Source organism: Cebus imitator, unplaced genomic scaffold (genome assembly GCF_001604975.1).
Source record: "Cebus imitator isolate Cc_AM_T3 unplaced genomic scaffold, Cebus_imitator-1.0 Scaffold36, whole genome shotgun sequence".
Classification (NCBI taxonomy): domain Eukaryota; kingdom Metazoa; phylum Chordata; class Mammalia; order Primates; family Cebidae; genus Cebus; species Cebus imitator.
In genome coordinates, this window is record NW_016107351.1 from 2,150,685 (window position 1) to 2,166,932 (window position 16,248).

A 16,248-nucleotide genomic window follows, 5' to 3' on the forward strand; every position below is an offset into this window, starting at 1 on the left:
GCTTCTAGCCTGGGGCCTCACCCTCACTTCCCCGCCAGCTCTTCTGGGTACGCGGAGGCAGGAGGGGTGTCAGGCCAGTGGGAGGGGCCCCTGCTGGCCCCACTGGGGCTCTGCTAGCACCAGGGCCTGCTGCTGTGGAGCCACTCAGCCACCTCACCTGCTCTGAGCTGTGCCTGGCTGGGCCCTGAGAGCCTGGCCTTCACTGGGGGCTGAGTGGCCCAAGACACTGATCTGAGACCTAGAGCGGGCCCCAGCTTCAGGCCCAGGGCCTCCACACCCGTCCTGCTCTGCCCCGTCTCCTGGAGGGCAGGTTTCCCAGTTAGTCAGGAACTGGGGCCGGCACTTGTGGCCTAGCACATCTGTGGCTGGGCGCAGAGACCTGCAGCCACCCACTCAGCGAATGAGGCCGTCTGCCCTTCCTGCGTGGCTGTGGGGGTCCCCGAGCTCTGCGCTGCTCCTGCTGGGAGCTGCTATGGACCACCCAAGGGGGTACTGCCCTTGGGTCCAGGGGCAGGTATGTGCCTGGCCCTGAACACTCTCAGATCCACCTCTGGAGGACTGTCCCTGGGACCGGGGTCGGGGGACAGGGACCCAGAAGAGGACAGTGGCTGTTTCTCCACTTTGGCAGCTCTGGTCTCAGTTTTCTGGGGGCATGTGCTTCTATGAAGGGGAGTCCCACGGTCATGGGGGAGAAGACTGGGCGGTGGCCCCAGCCTCTGGGGACTACAGAGAAGGACGGCCGTCCCCTGCCTCCTGTGGTGCCAGGGCCTCTGTCTCAGCACCCATGGTCAGGGGTCCCTCAGCACACTTGCTCAGGGACGGTGAGGGCCTGGGCGCCCCAGGGTGAGAGGGTGTCCAGACAGGCTGGGCAGAGGATGCAGTGCCCGGTGGGCCCACAGCCTTGGTTATACCCTGTACCGCCTCCACGTTTTCTGGGTCACTGGGCCTGGAAGGAGCCCCCTTCCCTGGGTTCTCCTGGGAGCTGGGCTCAGACATAGCCCCGTCAGCCCTTTGGGCTGTTGGCGTGGGAACAGAATTCGGGGAATCCCTCAGGGCGTAGGCGGGCGTGCGTGGGCTCTGCCAGCGCTGGCCCCTTCCTCCCGGGCCTCACTGACCCTTCCTCCCGCTGACCTCACCCGGCCTGGCCTCAGGGAGAATGGGCCAGTGTGCTCCGTGCGGGGCTGTGCCAAGCAGCCCCCAACAAAGGAGCCTTTGGTGTGCCAGGCGTGGGATGCCAGCCTGTGGCAGGGTGGGGCGGGCCAAGCCAGTGCCCTTCCTGTGCTGTGGCTCCAGCCTCCAGCTCAGCCACACTGCCTGCCCGCCGCAGCCCCTGCGGGTGGGCCCACCTCCACCTGCTGTCTCTTCTGTCCCTGGCCCGGATCTCCCAGTGGCTTCAGGCACCTTCTCCAGACCTACCCAGAAAGATGCCCGGATGGAGGCTGCAGCTCTGTGGCTTTTCTGGGAAGCAGCTGCCCCTGCTCTCAAGAGACCCCGGCTCCTGATGGTGACCCCAAGGTTGCCAACTGGCACTGGGGACTCAGGACAGCTCGCCAGGACTGGCCAAGCGGGCAGTCCCTCCAGGGGCCGGGTGAGGAATTTGGGGGTGCGGAGGCTGCGCGGGGTCCCTGACCCCTTGCTTGGTTACAGTGCAGCTCCTCAAGTCCGCGGACCTGGGCCGGCACAGCCTCCTGTACCTGAAGGAAATCGGCCACGGTTGGTTTGGGAAGGTGCGTGGCCCAGCCGGGAGCTGGTGCTCCAGCCTGGCAGGCGGGAGGGACACGGTACAGGCCCTGGGCCCTGCTGAACCCCTCCCCATGGAGGTCTTCAGGGTCTGGCTGACCCTTTCTCCCTAGGGGGTCCTGGGGTCAGAGGTGCCTGGGTAGGGGCTCTGGGAGGGAGAGGAGCAGCCTCTTGGTCTGGCCTCCCCGATGCCGGCCTAAACGAGACAGCTGGGTCCCTCTTCCTCACTTCAGACCCCCAGAGAGAGAGGGCAGTGGGGGACTTTGGGGGAAGATGAGCACAGAGACTCAGAATATGGCAGCCAGAGGGGTCACGGGGAGAGTCCAGGACCCACGGCCCGCGCAGCAGTGAGTGGAGTGGCGGAGGAGGAGGGGCCGTCCTGCAGGCCGGCCGGGGCGGGTGGGAGAAGAGTAAGGCCTGGAAGCTGGGTTTGCAGAGGCAGAGTGGCCACGAGTGACCGTCCCGCAGGTGTTCCTGGGGGAGGTGAACTCGGGTGTCAGCAGCACCCAGGTGGTGGTGAAAGAGCTGCAGGCCAGCGCCAGCGTGCAGGAGCAGATGCAGTTCCTGGAAGAGGCGCAGCCCTACAGGTGGGAGGCCAGCTGGCACAAAGGCCTCGCAGTCCAACGGTCCCACCCCGCCCCTTCCCTGTACAGCCGCCTCCCCCTGCCCCCCACTCCCCAGTCAGGGGCTGCCTGTCCACTCCCACAGGGCCCTGAAGCACATCAACCTGCTCCAGTGCCTGGCCCAGTGTGCCGAGGTGACGCCCTACCTGCTGGTGATGGAGTTCTGCCCGCTGGTGAGCCGCTGCTGGGGGAATGCTGCGGCCTTTGCTGAGCTGGGTCCCTCCCTTGCCCTGCCAGCGTCTGGTGCCACCCTGTCCCCAGGGGCCTCACATCCTCCCTAAAGCCAAGACCCCGGGATCCTGCGCCACCGCCTTCCAGAGGAGGCCTGGGGGAGACCCAGCCTCACCAGGGAGGGGCTGTGGGGGCTGGGCACAGGACGGGCCTGGGCTGGGGCTCTCTGTGCCCCTGGGGAGCTGCCAGCTGCTTGCCCATGTGCCCTGTGGTACAGAAAGAGCCATCCCAGGCCAGTTGGGGGGCCACCAGCCCACCTGGGCTTGTGTTTGTCACAGGGGCTGGGGCCGGCCACTTTCCCACGCTGCCTAGAGGCCTGGGCCTGCACATTACCCCCCAACTCACCTCCCACCCCTCGCACATACATAGCTCCCGTGCTGAGCGAAGGCTGCCCTCAGCTGGGCTGGGTCCCGGCTGGCTTCCCCCGCAACGGGGGCCCTCCCACACTGGCGTCTGGGCTCCTGACGTCAGCCCTCCCAGGAGCTGGGCTTTCGGCAGGCCAGGGGCTGCTGGCCAACCCTCAGCCACCAGCCCCAGGCTCTGCCAGGCACAGCATCTCGGGCCCTGCATTTCTGTAGCACAGGGCAAGGCACTCCTGCTGCCCAGAGCGGGCTGAGGGGCAGTGTAAAGGAAGCCTTCGGCGAGGGTGCCGGCCACAGGGGGTGCAGGGCACAGGGGTGCCGGCCACAGGGGGTGCAGGGCACGGGGGTGCCGGCCACAGCGGGTGCAGGGCACGGGGGTGCCGGCCACAGCGGGTGCAGGGCACGGGGGCGCTCTGGGCAGCTGCTGTGGGTGGGGGTGGAGGAGTTGGGGAGGTAGGCAGGGACCCTCCAGGGTGGCCAGTCCCCACCCTGCTGGTGACTCTGCCGCACACCCTCTCTGCAGGGGGACCTCAAGGGCTACTTGAGGAGCTGCCGGGTGGCGGAGTCCATGGCGCCGGACCCCCTGACCCTGCAGCGCATGGCCTGCGAGGTGGCCTGCGGTGTCCTGCACCTGCATCGCAACAACTGTGTGCACAGGTGAGGGCGGGCGGGCCGCGCTGGGAAGCCCAAGGCCAGGCCCCTCCCTGTGCCTCGGCCCCTCTCTGGAAGGGAGGGCAGAGGGGCGGGTCCTGCCTCATGGATGTTGCGGGGACTGGCCAGGTCCATCTTATGCAGCTTCAAACGACCACCATGCAGGGGGATTTTATGACATTTTGAATAATTGGGGAGACGATGGTTTGACACCCACTTTGCAGATGTAGATGAAAAAACGGTACTGTCAAGCTGGCCTGTCCTCTGTCCCCGAGGCAGTCAGCCACCACCCTGTGGCCCCACACCAACCCCACGCTCTCCCCCTCGGGCCCCAAAGAGAGGGCTTAGCAGGCCCGGCGTGGGAGGGAGGGCTCTGTCCTGCTCGGGCCGGGATGCCTGGCCCCTGGGGACCCTGGGGGACATGCTGGAAGAAGTGGCGAAGGACACGTGGCCCTGCCAGCCCCAGATGCCGCACGGCCGTCCTCTCCAACAATATCCTGGTGCTGAGTGATGACTCACGCGACTCCAGCATCAGTGATTTTGTTGAAGAGGGCAGCTGCCAGCCTACCGACCTGCCTGCTGTGCCCCCAGCCCCACCCCACAGGCCCAGGACACGTGGCCCTGTAGCAATCTCCTGGTACAGACATGGGCTTTACGTGGGGAGGGACAGGCTGGGTTGGGCTCTGTCCCCACCCTGAGTCCTGAGCACAGGTGTAATATGGCAGGTATGGTACCATCTACCTCAGTACCCTGTGACCCCTCACACCCATGTGACCACCTGCCATGCAGACTGGGTCAGAGGTAGTACCGGGGGTGACCCCCGTGCTCTGCAGACCCTCCCGAACCCTGGGGCAAGTGGTGGCTCAGGTGAGAGCCCCAGCCCTGAGTGGGCGTGGCAGGGCTGGACCCTGAACCTGAACTCGGGCAGCCGGCCGGATCTCTGGGACACTCTAGGCCTCAGTTTCCCCATCAATTCCCGCCTCCTGGGGAGCTGAGGGTGAGGGTGTAGTAGGGCTGGGAAGAGAGGGTCCTGGAGGGAGTGCTCCTAGGGCAGCCCAGCAGGCTGCTGGCCCCAGAGAAGCGTGGACGGGTCTGGGGTGGGTTCCGGTGGGTTCTCCCCTCTCTCCGCCCCAGTCTTGTCTGCACTGGAACACGTGAGGTCTACACACAGTCCTGCCCCAGGTCTCGGGGCTGGGCACAGGGATAGGGCCCCGGGCAGGGGTGAGGGTGGCAGCGTCTCCAACACACCTTCCCACCTGGACTGTGAGTCATCCAGGTGTTGGCAAAGGACTCTTGTGGGGATGCCCCCCCACCGGCACACCCCACCGACCCTGCCTCTGCCCCTGCCCTGCCTGCAGCGACCTGGCCCTGCGGAACTGCCTGCTCACGGCAGACCTGACGGTGAAGATCGGTGACTACGGCCTGGCTCACTGCAAGTACAGAGTGAGTGGGGTGGGCTGGGCTGGGCTGGGCACCAGGGGTGGGGCCCGTGCCGGCAGGGGTGACCTGGCCCTGTGCCCGCAGGAGGACTACTTTGTGACCGCCGACCAGCTGTGGGTGCCTCTGCGCTGGATCGCGCCCGAGCTGGTGGACGAGGTGCACAGCAACCTGCTTGTCGTGGACCAGACCAAGAGCGGCAATGTGTGGTGAGTGTGGCCCTGGTGGGGCCATGGGGGCAAGGCCGAGTGTCACCCGCCCACCTGTATCAAACCATGGCCACAGGGAGTGAGGTCGTGGGGGCTGCTGGAGCCTCCTGTGGTGGCCACAAGCCAGCGGCCCAAGTGGCTGGTTGGGTGGCAACCCCAGACAGGTGGAGATACCACCCTGCCAGGGTGTACCAGAGACCCCTGGGCTGACACCCACCCATCTATCCATAGCTAGGTCAGAGCGCACACACGGTCAAAAGGCCACTCTAAGCATTGCTGGGGGATCTGTCCTGGGCTAGGTGTCCTCACATGTACCTGTCCCTGGGGAGATTCTGGTCAGGCCTGCCGCTGGCTGCCTTCAGAGCAGTGTAGGTCAGGCTGTGCCAGGCAGAGGCGGTGACAGGGCAGGGGTGCTGGGATCTCACAATTGCAGCCTGGAAGCCCCCATCCTGAGCGCCCAGCCTGGAGCATTCATTCACACCTGGTGTAGCCTTTGGATCCAGCTGCGCAGGGATTGGTCTCCCGGGGGCGGGCACCCTTCCTGCCCTCACCTACCTCTGCTGCTCCCCCTCTCCCAGGCTTTGGTCTGGCCGCCTTCTGCTCCTGGGGAACTCTCAGAGTTTGGACCCACAGGCCAGGCCCCTCCCTAAGCCACTTGACTGTGCCCCATCATGACACTGCCCCTCCTCCCATCCTCACCTCTCCACAAAGGTACCCTTCCTGGCCTGCCCACCGCTGGGGTCTCGTCACAGGGCTCTGGCCAAGGCCACCGTGATGTCTTGGCAAATCACCTTTCTTACCCTGCAGTCTCTCGGGATAGCCAGGGCCCAAAGCAGCCAGGGGAGGCCACAGCCCCTGGCGAGGAGACCCCCGCTGCCATACCCGCCTGCGTGCTCGGTGTCCCCCTGCCTGTTCCCCTCCCTGCCCATGCTTGCCTGGCACATCTCCTCCCTCCCCTCCCTCAGTCCCCTGCAGGTGTGGGCCCTGCCCTGTCCTTTTTCAGGCTTCATGCCTGCCCTCCAGCTCCCCCACCGAGTAGTGTCTGGCCTTCCGCGTGCCAGTGAATGAATGAGTGGATAAGCAGGTGGGGTGGCCAACACGGCCTTTCTCTGCAGGCTCCACAGCTGCTGGGCTTGGGCTTGGCCCTCAAGAGTTCTCTCTGCTAAAAGGAGGGGCTGCCCTGGGGAGGGGCGGCTGGGTGGGTACCAGGCCCTGGTCCTGAGGCACTGTATGATGGCGGGAGCTGCCCCTTCGGTGCTCTGGGGGGTCCTGTGTGGCCCTTGCTGTGGCAGGCTGTGCCTGGCCCCGGCTCACAGCTGTCGCCCCGCAGGTCCCTGGGCGTGACGATCTGGGAGCTCTTTGAGCTGGGCGCACAGCCCTACCCCCAGCACTCGGACCAGCAGGTGCTGGCGTACGCGGTCCGGGAGCAGCAGCTCAAACTGCCCAAGCCCCAGCTGCAGCTGACCCTGTTGGACCGCTGGTGAGGGCCCCACCGCCTGCCCCGGACAGCCAGGCCGAGATAGGTATCCTGATTCCCAGGTAGAGATTCCCAGGTAGAGGGGGCTCACCCTGACCCCCTGGATTTCCAGCCCTCCCTGGCCTCCCCTGCCCTCTAGTAGGGCCTCCACCTGCCACCTCTGCACCCCTGTGTGCAGGGAGGGAAGGCCGAGGGAAGTGCCCAGCCCAGCTCCTGCTCCCACGCTGCTGGGCCTGCTTTGGCAGATTTGGGGCATCACCGAATTAAGTGGGAGATGTCCTTAATGCCCCCAAGGCACTGGGAGTTAGGGGAACCCCATCCCTGCCCCCCCCTACGCGTTCCCGTCAGCGGCTCCTCTGACGCGGCCCCTGCGGGACCTCCTCGCAGGTACGAGGTGATGCAGTTCTGCTGGATGCAACCAGAGCAGCGGCCCACGGCCGAGGAGGTGCACCTGCTGCTGTCCTACCTGTGCGCCAAGGGCGCCACCGAGGCGGAGGAGGAGTTCGAGCGGCGCTGGCGCGCTCTGCGGCCCCGCGGGGGCGGTGTGGGGCCCGGGCCCGGTGCGGCGGGGCCCGCGCTGGCGGGAGCGGTGGAGCTCGCCGCCGCCTCGTCCTTCCCGCTGCTGGAGCAGTTTGCGGGTGACGGCTTCCACGCGGACGGCGACGACGTGCTGACGGTGACCGAGACCAGCCGAGGCCTCAATTTTGAGTACAAGTGGGAGGCGGGCCGCGGTGCCGAGGCCTTCCCCGCCATGCCGAGCCCGGGCCGCGCCGCGCGCCTGCAGGAGCTGTGCGCCCCCGACCCTGACGGCGCGCCCCCGGGCGTGGTGCCAGTGCTCAGCGCGCACAGCCCCTCGCTGGGCAGCGAGTACTTCATCCGCCTGGAGGAGGCCGTGCCCGCCGCTGGCCACGACCCCGACTGCGCGGGCTGCGCCCCCGCGGACCAGGATAACGACTCTGACGGCAGTGCAGCCGCCTCGCTGGCCACGGAGCCACTGCTGGGCCATGGGCCGCCCGCCGACATCCCCTGGGGCCGCGGCGACCACTACCCTCGCAGAAGCCTGGCGCAGGACCCGCCCTGCCCCTCAGGCTCGCCTTCGCCCTCGCCCTCGCCGGGGCCCATGAGGCTGGCAGAGGGCGGAACTGAGGATGCAGACTGGGGCGTGGCCGCCTTCTGCCCGCCCTTCTTCGAGGACCCACTGGGCACGTCCCCCTTGGGAAGCTCGGCGGTGCCGCCGCTGCCGCTGCCCGGTGAGGAGGAGCTGAAGGAAGTGGGAGTGTGCACGGCCACCCAGCGTGGACACTGGCGTTCCAACGTGTCCGCCAACAACAACAGCGGCAGCCGCTGTCCAGAGTCCTGGGACCTGGGCTCCGCAGGCTGCTACGCTGACGGCTGCCCCAGCCCAGAGCAGACCCCAAGGGCCTCCCCAGAGCCTGCGGACCCTGGGGAGCCTCTGCGTGGGCTGCAGGCAGCCTCCTCTGCCCAGGAGCCAGGTTGCTGCCCCAGCCTCCCCCATCTATGCCCTGCCCAGGGCCTGGCACCTCCTCCCTGCTTGGCCACTACCTCCTGGACAGAAGCAGCCGGTAGTGGGGGTGACCAACCCCAGGCAGAGCCCAAGCTTGCTGCAGACGCTGAGGGCACTGCTGGACCCCGCCTGCCCCTTCCCTCTGTTCCTTCCCCATCCCAGGAGGGTGCCCCACTTCCCTCGGAGGAGGCCAGTGCCCCTGATGCCCTGCCTGACTCTCCCACGTCTGCTGCTGGTGGCGAGGTGTCCGTCACCGAGCCGGCTTCTGCCCTGAATGGCGGCAACAACTCCCCCAAGGCGGAGGCGCCCAGCAGTGAGGATGAGGACACGGCTGAGGCCACCTCGGGCGTCTTCACCGACACATCCATCGATGGCCCGCAGGCCGAGAGGCCGGATGCAGGGCCAGCCTTCCGCTCTTTGCAGAAGCAGGTGGGGACCCCTGACTCCCTGGACTCCCTGGACATCCCGTCCTCAGCCAGTGACGGTGGCTATGAGGTCTTCAGCCCATCAGCCGCCGGCCCCCCTGGAGGGCAGCCCCGCGCGCTGGACAGTGGGTATGACACGGAGAACTACGAGTCCCCCGAGTTTGTGCTCAAGGAGGCGCAGGATCCTTGTGAGCCCCAGGCCTTTGGGGAGCTGGCCTCGGGGAGTGAGGGCCCTGGGCCCGAGACGCGGCTCTCCGCCTCCCTCAGCGGCCTCAGCGAGAAGAATCCCTACCGAGACTCGGCGTACTTCTCAGACCTGGAGGCTGAGGCCGAGGCCACCTCTGGCCCAGAGAATAAGTGCAGCGAGGACCAAGCTCCCGAGCCAGAGCTGGGCCTGCCGAGCGCTGGGCAGCCGTCTATGCAGGCCTCTCTTGGGCCTGGGGTTCCCGGGGAGGCGCTGTCCCCACCACTGCGGCTGGGGGGGTCCTTCCCAGAGCCCAGCACCTGCACCTCCGGCCTGGGCCCAGAGCCTCTGGAGCGCCAAAACCCAGCCGAGGTGCCGCCTGGGCCCAGCCGCTCCCAGTTTTTCCTGCTGACCCCGGTTCTACTGAGCTCCGAAGGCGACAGCTCACAGCTCCAGGGGGCCCCAGGACTGTTGTCAGGGCCGGCCCCGCAGAAGCGGATGGGGGGCCCAAGCGCCCCCAGAGCCCCACTCCGCCTGGCTCTGCCCGCCCTCCCTGCGGCCTTGGAGGGCCAGCCGGAGGAGGAAGAGGAGGACAGTGAGGACAGCGACGAGTCTGACGAGGAGCTCCGCTGCTACAGCGTCCAGGAGCCCAGCGAGGACAGTGAGGAGGAGGCGCCGGCCGTGCCCGTGGTGGTGGCCGAGAGCCAGAGCGCGCGCAACCTGCGCAGCCTGCTCAAGATGCCCAGCCTGCTGTCTGAGGATTTCTGCGAGGACCTGGATCGCAAGAAGAAGGCCGTGTCCTTCTTCGACGACGTCACCGTCTACCTCTTCGACCAGGTGGGCCGCCGCTGCCTGGGGTCTGCCCGGGGCTGGGGGTCACGCTCCTGCAGGATGAGGTGGGGGCGGCCGCGGCTCCTGGCGGCCGAGCCACCTGGTGTTCTCTGATCCCTCCAGGAAAGCCCCACCCGGGAGCTCGGGGAGCCCTTCCCCGGCGCTAAGGAGTCGCCCCCTACATTCCTTACGGGCAGCCCCGGCTCTCCCAGCGCCACCGGCCGGCAGCAGCGGGCTGATGACGGCTCCCCCCAGGGCTCCACCGCTGGAGAGGGTGAGCAGGGGCGGGGCTGGCCCGTGACGTCATGGGAGGCGGGGCCTAGGCCCGTGGCGTCATGGGAGGTGCACCTGGCCCGCGGCGCGCAGGAGCCCGCGCTATCGTGGAGGCGGGCTGGACCCGTGACGTCATGGGAGGCGGGTCCAGTCCGTGCAGCGTGGGAGGTGGGGCCTGGGCGTGTGACGTCATGGGAGGCGGGGCTAGGCCCACGTCCCCAGGCTGCAGGCGTCAGTTACGCAGTGACTCGGGTTGCAGGTGGCGGGTTCACGTGGGACGATGACTTCCCGCTGATGTCAGCCAAGGCAGCCTTTGCCACGGCCCTGGACCCGGCTGCGCCCGCCCCTGCCACGCCCTCGCCCTTCTCGCGCTTCACGGTGTCGCCAGCGCCTGCATCCCGCTTCTCCATCACGCACGTGTCCGACTTGGATGCCGAGTCCGTGAAAGGTGAGGCCTGGGCGAGGCTGCGGTGGAGGGCCGCGTGCGAGGCAGGGCACAGAGCTCCGAGGGTGGGTTCCCTCCATCTGGGTCCCGGGCCGGGCCAGCCCCTTCCCTGCCCCAGACGAAGTCTGGACCCCACCTGGCCCTCAGGCGCCTGCCTTCCCCCTTCCAGCAGGACCCTGGGTGCCTGTACCCGGCTCTCCTGCTTGACCCTACCCCCTAGATCTGCCGCAGCCCCTCCCACAAGAACCTTCCCAGCCAGAAGCCCCGGCAGACCGAACCATCCCCAACCCGGCAGGTGGAATCCTGTTGGAGGCCTGAGCCACCGCTCCCAGCCACGCCCCTCCATTGTCTGCTTCAGCCCCAGGATGGGTCATCTCTATCAGGTGTCCCTACGGGTGCAGCCCCTGCCCACATGCCTGATGCATGACATTCCCACCCCCTCGGAGAAACCCCGGCCATCTTCCACCCCTCCCAGACCCACCCTTCCCTAGCTACCCTGTCCTGTGGCTGCAGCCTTAGGGGACAGGTGGACCTATCAGCCTCGCCCCTGGTGTGGGGTGGCCTGTGTGTGGCTGAGCAAGCAGGCAGGTCATCAGGCCACTGCATGACCTTGGTCATCCCCTTCCTGTTCAGGCCTAAGAGAACTTGGAGGCATCAGCTGAGCGTTGTTGGCCTGGGTACAGTGATGCGGGAGTAGGAGAAATGGGTCCACTTGCCACCTAGGCACAGCCAGATCTGCTGCAGGGAAGGGGGCCTGGCCGGCCTGTATGTGGGCCAGGGCTGGAGGCCAGGTGGGAGCCGTGGGCTCTCAGGACACTGTGTTCACTTTGTTGTCCTCCTTGCCAGGCCCTGCAACAGGTGCCGTGGGCGAGAGTAAAGAGGCTTGAGATGCAGGAAGCTCCCGCCCCTCGAGGCTGGCATCACCAGAGCCCCTGCCAGGCAGCAGCAAAGATGGTGACTGGGAAGGTGGGGACCATGTCCTGGTGGCAGCACATTCGGGTGCCTCTGCATCACGCTGTGTCCTGGAGAAGCCGGTGAGCTGAGAGGCCCTGGGCCCTGGGCCCTGGACAGATTGACTATGCTTCGCCCTGGGGGCAGAATTCGCCGGCATTTGGGTTTGCTGCTAGCCCCTGGGGGTGCCTGGAGCCACAGTGGGTGTCTATACACACACACTCTCTCAAGAGGGGCCAGTGCCCCTGGGTGGCCCCCACCCTGTCTGCTGCTGGGGCCGCCTGGCCTTGGGCGGCTCCTCCAGTGTGCTCACAGGACAAGGCACGGGCAGGCTTGGGCCTTCCCCCCTCCCTGTCCCCGCACCGAGCCTCTACTCTTGCCTGGTTCCTGGTGGCTCATGGCAAGGAGCAGCCCTGGATGCCCGTATATCAGTCCTGTCTCCGCTTCCCGTATCTCAAAATCTATGGCTGTTTTCCCTTCACTGACTCAGCTAGCCCATGAGCCACCTTTCCCCCAGGGAATGTGCTGCTCCCGCCTGGGCCCTGCTGTGGTCATGGTGGGATCGGGGTGGAGGGGCCTTCGGGCTGCACTCCTGCCTCAAAGGCCCTGTTCTAGAGGTGCCATTGGCAGGACGGTGTGGGCAGCTCTCCTCTGCAGGGCACTGCCTGGTCCTGTCCCCCAGCTGCCAAAGGAGAATAGGGCCATACCCCGCAGTCAGGGTTGGGGGCTCCTGCCTGCGGGGAGAGGGCTGGTGGGGAGGGCTAGGAGCTGGGCCTGGCAGCACAGGGAATATTTTTGTAACTGCTGTGGTTGGAGCGAGTGGAAATGGGATGATTTAAAGTTACTGTTGCCAAAGAGATGTCAGGTTTTTGCTGCTTTGCAGGGGACTTGTTTTCGTGTTTTGTTTGAGGCTTAGGATGCTGGTGCAATGTTCTCTTGTTCCTTTTTTGTTTTTTAAGAGAAATGAAGCTAAGAAGAAAAAAAAAAGCCTTTGTGTGTTTTCTTCTGAGGTCTGCAGATGATAGATAAAAAGTCCTGAACAGGTGGGGCTGTGCCTTGGCTAGGGTAGGAACCCACCCCTCCCCTCACTGTCCTGGGCAGCCCTGGTGGAGAGGACGGTTTTCTGGCACTACCATGCCCAGGCACCGGGGCTGCAGACCCTGCGGGTCTCCCTTGCTGCCCGCAGAACTGGCCTGGTAGGGACAGGAGGAAAGAGGAGAGCCACAAGCCTCTCGGGACGGCCTCCTCCCTGCCCTTCGATGTCTGTCCCTGGGCCCAGAGTGGATGTCGGAGGCAGGAGAGAGGCACAGCTAGGCCCCTGCACCCTCCAGCCGCCAGCTCTCAAGTGCTGTCCCAGCCTGCCGACCCCACAGCTTCCTGTCCGAGGGATGAGTGGCTGCAGGCGGGTTGGGGGCTCTAGAGCCCTTTTTCAGAGGGTCTGTGAGGAGCAAGCTCTGCTAGAGACCACTCCCCAGGTAAGAGTTATCGTCACCAGCGCAGCTCGCCACATTGTATTGCACCTGACAGTGTCGAAGAGCACAGATCTGATAATGAAGTTTTTTAAAATCACCAATTCCAACAGAGCTCCCCAGTGCCTGCGGGAGTCCTGGGGCAGAGCCTGGGAGTGAGCAAGCCCTACCTGCCAGCAAGTACCTGGCCAGTGACCCAGCACAGCACCTGACAGACACCCCACCTTTGGCCACAGGAGAGCACTGGGAGGCCCTGGCAGCCAGGCTCTGGATGGGAGCTCAGGCAGGGAGGAGACTGGGGCCTGCCCAGAGGCAGAAGGGGCCCAGGTAGGCCCCCAACACTGCCGGTAGGAGTGAGAGACCCAGGAGCGCCCCACCGAGGGGCATGGGGAGGGACCAGGCCCCACACGCCAAGCGCGGCTGCCGGGCCTACAGGGAGTTACGTGCTTATGGGACGTTCATCTTCCAGCCACAGGCTGTGGGCTCTCCCTCCCGGTGCTCCCAGCCTCCTAGCCCTTGGGTGGACAGACCACACCTGGTCCAGGAAGGGCAGCCTGTTTATTAAAGCAGAGAAAGCAGCATGGCAGCCAGGCTCCCCGCCCCCAGCCACCAGCTGGCCAAACAGCCTCCCTAGACCCAGGGGCAGCCCAGGGCCCCGGGGCTCCAGGGCCATGTGACCAGAGGTGTGTACCAAGAGGCAGCCCCTCAACCCTGGGCAGTGCAGCCAATGGGTCTTGGCCTCTCAGGGGCCTGTGCCGCATTCTGCCTGGCCCTGCCCAGAACAGCTGGGACCCAGCCCAGACCAGGCTCAAGTAGAGCAGGCCAGGCAGCAGGGGCTGGGTGCTCCCTAAACAGGCACGCACAGTGACGACAGAACAGGCTACATGGGAGGGTGGTGGGAAGGCCGCCGGATGGGCAGCGCCGCAGACGTGGCCATCAGCTGAGGAGGGGGGCAGACCTGTCGTTGGTCACCGTTGGCTTCAGCTGGACGTGGGCAAAGGGATTCCTGAGAGAGAAGAGAGAAAAGTGGTTTTAATTTCGGGAAGGAGTCATGGGTGAACTGTGCCACCCGGGCGGCCCGATGCCCCCAGGGATCCCCATGCTGGACCCCTATGGTCCAGTCTCAGGGCACAGAGCTCATAGACAAGCTGCTTTGGCGTACAGGCAGAGCCAGGCGCTGTCTGCAAGGCTGCCTCACCCCGAGCTCCACCACCCTCTGCTCACCCTATGTGCCCTAGATGAGGCAGGGTGCCCCCACCCCGATCCATCACCCTCCCAGTAGCGTGGGTGGGCAGGGCAGCTGCACCCTCCCAGTGAGGGGTGGATATCACCACTGAGGCTGGAGACTCAAGACAGCCCCAAAACGGGCGCACATCAGTTTGGTGGCCCTCCTGCTAGGCCAGGCCCAAACCCAGGGACACAGCTTGGCAGAGCGCCCAGCCCTGGCACGGGGGCATCCAGAGGAAGGCAAGTCAGGCTTGTGGCACCCACAGGGCTGCAGATGGACACCTGTGGCCCCTGCAGAGCAGCTGGCCAGCCCAGGCCTGCTGATGGCTCACTCAGTCAACTGTACCCCAGGGGTGCTGCCCTCCTCTACATCCCCAGGGCCACAGCTGATGCACAGATAGGACTCAAGACAAGAAGTTGAAATGGAACAAGATGAGCACGGATGACGGGGCTCCTAGGCCTTTCTCTCTGGAGTCCCCACCCCTCAGGCAGGGACAGCACAGGCAGGATGGGGGTGTCAGGCAGCTCCTAGGGCGACAGCACAGATGGCACATGGACATGAAGGCGCAGTAGGCACAGGACTGTGCTCTGGCAAAGCTGCGTTCAGACTCTTGAGCCGTTACCTGGAGTGGAGTCACCTCTGGCACAGCTGCGTCCACAGGAGCCCAGGCAGCCAGGAGCAACCCTGGGGCGGGCAGGCAGGGCTCTGTCCGGCTGCCCAGGAAGACGCACAGGGCGGGGGCGGAGCCCTAAGCTTTCCTGAGGACTGTGTTTTCTAAGAACCTGAAACACTTTGGACTGTGAGTTTTTAATAAAGTATGCGCAAGAGACTGATGGGTCTGTGGAGGGCTCTGAGACTCCCACATGGCATCTAAGCATTGGCACCCCACTGAAAGGCTCTTTTGATTTACTGTCAATGAGCTGGAGCCTCAGGGTATGCTGGATCCCCGGCTTCCTTCAGCTTTGATCTGCGCAGCTTCTCGCCTTCAGGGGGCCTGGGTGGGGGGGGGGGCTGGGTAAGGGCTGCCTGGGGCACGATGGTGAGGGCTCCACCTCCATTAGTGATGTCTGTCCATGCCCTGCCTCCCTGCCAGGTTAGACTCACTCCTAGGGAAGTGCTCTATGGCCCGAGTCTCCACCCAGGCCCAGCGTCCGGAGGGAGCTCTGGCTGGGCATGGTGGCTCCTGCCTGGAATCCCAGCACTTTGAGAGGCCAAAGCAGGAGGAACTACTTGAGCCCTGGAGTTCGAGACCAGCCTGGGCACAAAGTAGACTGGTCTCTGCAAAACTAAGAAATAAAACATTAGCCAGGCGCGGGATAGTGGTGCATGCCTGCGGTCCCAGCTCCATGAGGCTGAAGTGGGAGGGTCGCCTGAACCCAGGAAGTTAGGGCTGTAGTGAGCTGTGTTCCCACTGCTGCACTCCAGCTTGGGTGACAAAGTGAGACCCTGTCTCAAAAAATAAAAAAAGAAATGTGGAAATGCAGCTCGCACAGACCAGAGCCAAGGGCAGTGCGGCCAAGTGGTTCTCACTCCTGCCCTGACTCACACCCCATTCTCATCAGAAAGTCAGCAGCAAAAGCACATGGGCTGGCGGAACCACTGGAGAGCTGCAGGGTTAGGACGTTCTCCCACCGCTGCAGGCTGTTCCCTAACCTGGATTTCTTCTCGTCTCCCAGAACACTGGGACCAGGCGGAGCGTGCTGAACCGTCCACACTGGTGGCTGAGGACCCTGGGGCTGGGGCTGCAAATACTGTGTCCAGTCTCAGCCTGACAGGGGCAGAGGGGTCAGCGGAAAGGGGAGAGCGCAGGCCAGAGCCTGCCAAGGCTGGCTGGGACAGCAGGCCCACATGGAGGGGCTGGATGTCCCTGTTTCCCCAGCCCAGGTCGCCACCCCCAGCCGTCTGGGAAAGATACCCAAGAAGCTTGTGGGGAGCTCAGCTGTGCGGAGGGTGGGAGCCTAACTGAGCCAACAGGATGCGACCAAGTTCAGAGCCCAAGGCCGCTGCAAGGTCACTGTGCACAAGCCACAGACACTGGTCCCTGCCAGAGGACACGTGCCAGGCCCTACCTCCTGTAGGACACGGCCCTGGGCAGCGAGTGCCTCGAACTACCCAGTGACAGCACCAGCACCTCTCACTAAGTACCCAGTGACAGCACCAGCACCTCTCACCAACTACCCAGTGACA

General features: G+C 65.4%; 2 protein-coding genes across 14 annotated transcripts in view; one reads left to right on the plus strand and one right to left on the minus strand.

Moving 5' to 3' along the window:
* AATK (apoptosis associated tyrosine kinase) overlaps positions 1 to 12,340 on the plus strand; it is a 44,198-nt gene extending 31,858 nt beyond the window's left edge. For 4 of the 8 annotated variants that reach the window (XM_017524921.2, XM_037737199.1, XM_017524919.2 and 1 more), the window contains 11 exons: positions 1,648 to 1,727; positions 2,209 to 2,327; positions 2,422 to 2,536; positions 3,480 to 3,613; positions 4,966 to 5,050; positions 5,132 to 5,253; positions 6,584 to 6,733; positions 7,118 to 9,701; positions 9,819 to 9,969; positions 10,228 to 10,416; positions 11,260 to 12,340. In XM_017524921.2, coding sequence (XP_017380410.1) covers positions 1,648 to 1,727; positions 2,209 to 2,327; positions 2,422 to 2,536; positions 3,480 to 3,613; positions 4,966 to 5,050; positions 5,132 to 5,253; positions 6,584 to 6,733; positions 7,118 to 9,701; positions 9,819 to 9,969; positions 10,228 to 10,416; positions 11,260 to 11,300 — 3,770 coding nt within the window. In that variant the 3' untranslated portion in view covers positions 11,301 to 12,340. Of the gene's footprint in view, positions 1 to 1,647; positions 1,728 to 2,208; positions 2,328 to 2,421; positions 2,537 to 3,479; positions 3,614 to 4,965; positions 5,051 to 5,131; positions 5,254 to 6,583; positions 6,734 to 7,117; positions 9,702 to 9,818; positions 9,970 to 10,227; positions 10,417 to 10,582; positions 11,239 to 11,259 lie in introns of those variants that run through there. The other 4 variants (XM_017524922.2, XM_037737200.1, XM_037737197.1 and 1 more) reach the window with 3 other exon arrangements.
* Positions 12,341 to 13,372: 1,032 nt separating this feature from the next.
* Positions 13,373 to 16,248, minus strand: part of BAIAP2 (BAR/IMD domain containing adaptor protein 2) — a 75,370-nt gene continuing 72,494 nt past the window's right edge. For 5 of the 6 annotated variants that reach the window (XM_017524925.2, XM_037737201.1, XM_017524930.2 and 2 more), the window contains one exon: positions 13,373 to 13,839. In XM_017524925.2, the coding sequence (XP_017380414.1) occupies positions 13,770 to 13,839 (70 nt within the window). In that variant the 3' untranslated portion in view covers positions 13,373 to 13,769. The remainder of the gene's footprint in view (positions 13,840 to 16,248) is intronic. The other variant, XM_017524929.2, reaches the window with a different exon arrangement.